The sequence below is a fragment of the Condylura cristata genome, unplaced genomic scaffold, assembly GCF_000260355.1.
Source record: "Condylura cristata isolate star-nosed mole 26May11 unplaced genomic scaffold, ConCri1.0 scaffold00054, whole genome shotgun sequence".
In the NCBI taxonomy this organism is placed as follows: Eukaryota; Metazoa; Chordata; class Mammalia; order Eulipotyphla; family Talpidae; genus Condylura; species Condylura cristata.
The window spans coordinates 1,694,764-1,699,094 of NW_004567155.1; the positions used below are offsets into that span (position 1 = coordinate 1,694,764).

The 4,331-nt window shown below is 69.5% G+C and overlaps 1 protein-coding gene across 1 annotated transcript in view; it reads right to left on the bottom strand.

Moving 5' to 3' along the window:
• Positions 1–3,756: 3,756 nt before the first annotated feature.
• The window catches only part of PSMD13 (proteasome (prosome, macropain) 26S subunit, non-ATPase, 13), an 8,273-nt gene continuing 7,698 nt past the window's right edge, over positions 3,757–4,331 (bottom strand). The window contains exon 11 of the mRNA XM_012734358.1: positions 3,757–4,055. Coding sequence (XP_012589812.1) covers positions 3,960–4,055 — 96 coding nt within the window. The 3' untranslated portion in view covers positions 3,757–3,959. The remainder of the gene's footprint in view (positions 4,056–4,331) is intronic.

A 4,331-nucleotide genomic window follows, 5' to 3' on the forward strand; every position in this document is an offset into this window, starting at 1 on the left:
TCCACTTCGAGTTGATTTTTGTGACTGGAGTGAGGCAGTGATCTAGTTTCATTTTTTTGCATGTAGCTTCCCAGTTTTCCCAGCACCACTGAGCAAGAAAAATAACCAGCAGCGATTATGATCCAACTGTAAGACCAGCATGTGTGTGGCCACACTACGTGGGCCATTTGGGATCAGCGAGTAATGGCTACGATGATGCATGATAAACAGAGGAAATCTTCCCCTGCAAAATAATTCTGAGTGGCTTTTATGACGATGATGCACCCTGGAGCAGCCGGGGGGCCCTGTCAGCCAGCCAGCGCACCCCATGGGGGCGGAGCCACGACTGAGACCAGCTGGGCCAAGTCGCCTTCGCTGATCCCCGTCTGAACAAACCCCCGTGTGCACGTCCCGGTAAAACGAGCCTCCACGCCGTGAAAACCAGAGGGAAACCCCGGAACTCTGCAGCCCCCCGCAGAGGAGGGGACCTCCGCAAGAGCAGTCGGGGTCCTGCTAACCCTAAGACACGCTGGCGCAGGCGCACTTTTGGGTGCCTGTGGCTCCCAGTGTGGACACGGGGTGGCGCCACTTGCCCGCGGAGTCGGTCCCAGGAGGCCCTGCCGGGGACGGGGGAGAAACGCCCTGACAGAGTTGGAGGAGGAAGGCCAAGAGAGGGCCCTGCACCAGGCCTCTGTCCATCCACGCCCCGGGAACAGCTGCCCTCTCCAAGCCTCAGTTCTCTGGGGACCCCAGAGGGCCCCGCCGAGTCTCCCCCTTGGGGCCTTTCCTCCCTCATTCTGTGTGGCCCTCCCCTGACCACCACCCCAGCATCTGTGCCCCCCTCACCTCCTAGGAGACCTAGTGGGGGCAGTCCACTAGGACTTGGGCTGTGCCTGTGGGGCTGGCCTGGGGGTGGCGGGGGCCAGGCAGTGCCTCAGCCCCGCGGCCTCAGGTGGGCCGGGGCAGCAGGGCCCCGTGTGGGGCTCAGGCTGGACCCATGGTTCTGGGGATGGGGACCAGTGGGCCGAGGTTGGCGCTGAGGCCGTAGGAGCCAGAAGGTCCTTGGTGGGGGCGCGGCACTGCGGCCTCAGGTGGGGGGGGGGCATGCTGCTCCCCCTGGGGGCCGCCCCCCCCAGGCCTCACCTGCAGGGCTGGTCTGGTCTGGGTCCATCTGGAAACTTGGAACTGAGGCCCCGGGGTGCACTGGGCACTTACTGCCCCCCCCAGGAAGGGAGGAGGCCTCTCCAGCCCCGGGGTGGGTCTTATCTGTGACTCAGTGACTGATCTCCTGCAGGCCTGATCCCCAGCTGGGCCCCAAAGCTGTAATTAAAGGTTCAGGCGGAAGGGATTAGGCCAGAGCCCCCCGCGGCCCGGGGCAGCACAGGGAGATAACATTCAGGTGGCCTCTGGCCTGGAGACTTGGCTCCCGTCTGGGAAACCGAGTCACGGGCTGGCCTGGCCCCGGGGTGGGGCAGGGAGCCTGGAGGTGAGCCCCACATTCAGAACCCGTGTGGCTCCCTGCGAGGGGAGTGAGGTTCTGTGGGGCAGGTCCTGAGGGCCTGATGGGCGCTGGCCAGTGCTGGCGTGGCCCGGCAGGTGGCTGGCAGTGGGCGGCCGGGGTGGCTGGGCCTGCTGTCGGCGGGCAGTCTCGGGTGGCCCGGCGCAGTCCTCTGCCATGTCTGCCTTACCCTGGAATGCCCGGGGTCTGAGCCGAGGCCCGCCCAGGCTGCCGCCTTCTCCCCGCACCAGGCTGTGTGGCGCTCAGGCTCCTGCTCAGGCCCCGAGGGCTGCGGCTGAGGCCGCGCCCCAGGCCTGGGCCTCCACGTGCTGGGTCCGAGGGCCCCGAAGTCAGTGGAGACGCAGGCTGGTGTGGGCAGGGGCTGGTGTCAGGGTGAGGCCTGGACACGAGGGTTGAGGGTGCTGAGCAGAGGTGGTGGGGATCCAGTGAGCACGTGGCTGGAGCACCTGGGGGTGCTGGTGCTGAGTGGGGTGCTGATGTCAGGGCAGCGTGAGCACATGCGCCCCCGCAGGAGGGGAAGGCTGGGGCTGATGCGTGGTGCCAGCCACAGGGGGCAGGGGTGACTGGCTAGAGCAGGTGGTTACCCGGCCACAAGTGGGACCGGGCCCAGGGCCGGGCAGGCAGGTCCCAGGCGAAGCTTCCAATGGCCAAGAGAGATCCAGGGCCCTTCGGGGTCCTGGGGGCGGCCTAGGAGGCGAGGCTCAGCCCCCCGAGGGGCAGGCAGGCGCTCCCGCCCCAGCGGACACGCTTCCTGGAGGACAGCCACCTCCACACCTCGCCTTGGGGGCTGCAGCCACCTCGGGGCGCCATCTGCAGCCCAGCTGGGGCCTGTACGCTGGTCCCTGAGACACCCGGGCGCTGAGGCGCTTTTGCCCGCGCGCCCTCTGGCCGGACCCCTGGCTCCCCGGCTGTTGCCCCAGCGCACAGGCCGCACGCGCCGCCCTGCTGGGCACACTTGGGGGCGCAGGAGGGCGCAGCCCGAGTTCCTCCCACTCCACACACCCTCCCTGCCAAGCCCTGTCACAGGACAGCTGCCGCTCCCCCTGGAGCTATAAAGGGCCCAGAGGGCAGCGGGCACGCAGAGGACACCCCACCTCACTCGCAGGGACGCGGGCGGAGTGCGACCCACCACCATGCTGAGGCTGGCCCCCGCTATCCGGCTGCTGCAAGCCCCCCGGGGGGCTGGGGCGGCCCCCAGGGCACACATCTCTGCCAAGCCTGCCAGAACGCCCACTTCTGCTGCAGTGAGTGACCTGGCTGGGGAGGGTGGACGGCCCCAGGGCCAGAGGAGTGGTTTTGGGCAGGATGCAGAGGGCCGGGCTGCTGGAGGGGAGGGGACGTCCTGTCTGGCCTGGACGCAGGTCGGAGGCTCCCCCACTGTGGCCAGGGGCCACACTCCCACCTCTAGTGCTGGGCAAGCCGAGGGGTCCTTGCCGCACCAACAGGGTTCGGGGCCCTGCTAGGGCGCCCCAACTTCACCTCTTAAAGGGGAAGGGTGGGCCTCCGTGAGAACCTTCAGCCAGAATCGGACCAAGCTCTAGGTCGCCGCCCAAGGTCACAGAGCCAAAGTCGAGGCGGACAGAGCGGGAGCTTTGGGTTCCAGGCCACAACTGTTCAGGGCCCTCCGGCAGCCGCAGCCTAGGGAGGGCTGAGGGCTCCGGGCCGCCCCGGTGGGAGGGGGAGCGGCAAGGGGGCCGTGCCAGAGCGGTCACGCACGGCGGGGACGGGCCTCCAGCTGCGCCCCGGCTGTCTGCCGCCTGGCCGAGGGCCTGGGCGAGATGGGGGGGGGCCAGGCCGCTCGGCCTGCCCTGTCCCCGCTGCCCTGCCGCCCCTCTGCCCAGGGCTGCCGGCAGCCTCCAGAGGGCCCCACCCCTAGCCGGCTGGGGCCCACCCGCGCTGGACCAGCCCCACCACCGGCCGGCCGGGTCTGGAGGAGCCGGCAGACAGCTCGGCTTACGCGTGTCCCTGCCCCGCCCCCAGGAGCAGGCCGTGGGACTCTCCGTCACCTTCCTCAGCTTTCTGATCCCGGCCGGCTGGGTCCTGGCCAACGTGCACAGCTACAAGAGCAGCTCGGCGTGAAGCGCCCGTCTCCACTCGGGGCAGGACGAGACCCGATTAAACCCTTCCTCCACCTGCAGTTGCCTGCGGAGTCTCTGTGCGCGCCCCCCCCCCCAGGGGCTGCAGGGCAGGGGAGGGGGGAGAGGCCCGGCCTGCCCCCCTGGGCCCGTCCCCTGCTCTGTCAGTGACGCCGAAGGAGGCGGAGCCCAAGCCGAGTGTTTATTGCGCAAACCCCGGGCGGCTGGGGACACCCGCGGGGGTGCGCACGCCTCGGGAGGCTGTTCTCAGGCACCCACACCCCCTGCCTGCGGGCCCCTCCCTCCTGAGGGCCTCCACGAGGGGGGCCCCGGAGCCCCCCACGCCGTCTCGGTGTCAGGCGCCCGCTGCGGCCGGCGGCGGCGGCCTAGGTGAGGATGTCGTGGGCCTGGCGCTCCACCAGCACCTCCATGCTCTTGACGTCGGCGCACCAGAGCTCGAGCCGGCCCTTCATCCCCTTGATCTGCGGGGGCAGGACACGGGGTCAGGCGCTCGCGGCCACAGGCAGCCCCTCAGTCCCCGTTTGTTCAGGGCAGCGCGAACGAGGGGGCGAGGCGGGGTCACCCCGGCAGCTCTTGTCAGGGGGCTGAGCGAGGCTCGCGAGAGGACACGGGCCGAGGGCATCTGCAGGCCACGTTTCCGGCAACACGAGCCGGGGACCCGGCCCAAACCAGCACCGGGACCAGGACCGCGGCTGTGCCGGCCCCAACCTCGGATCCGAGGGCCCCGCGGCACAGCC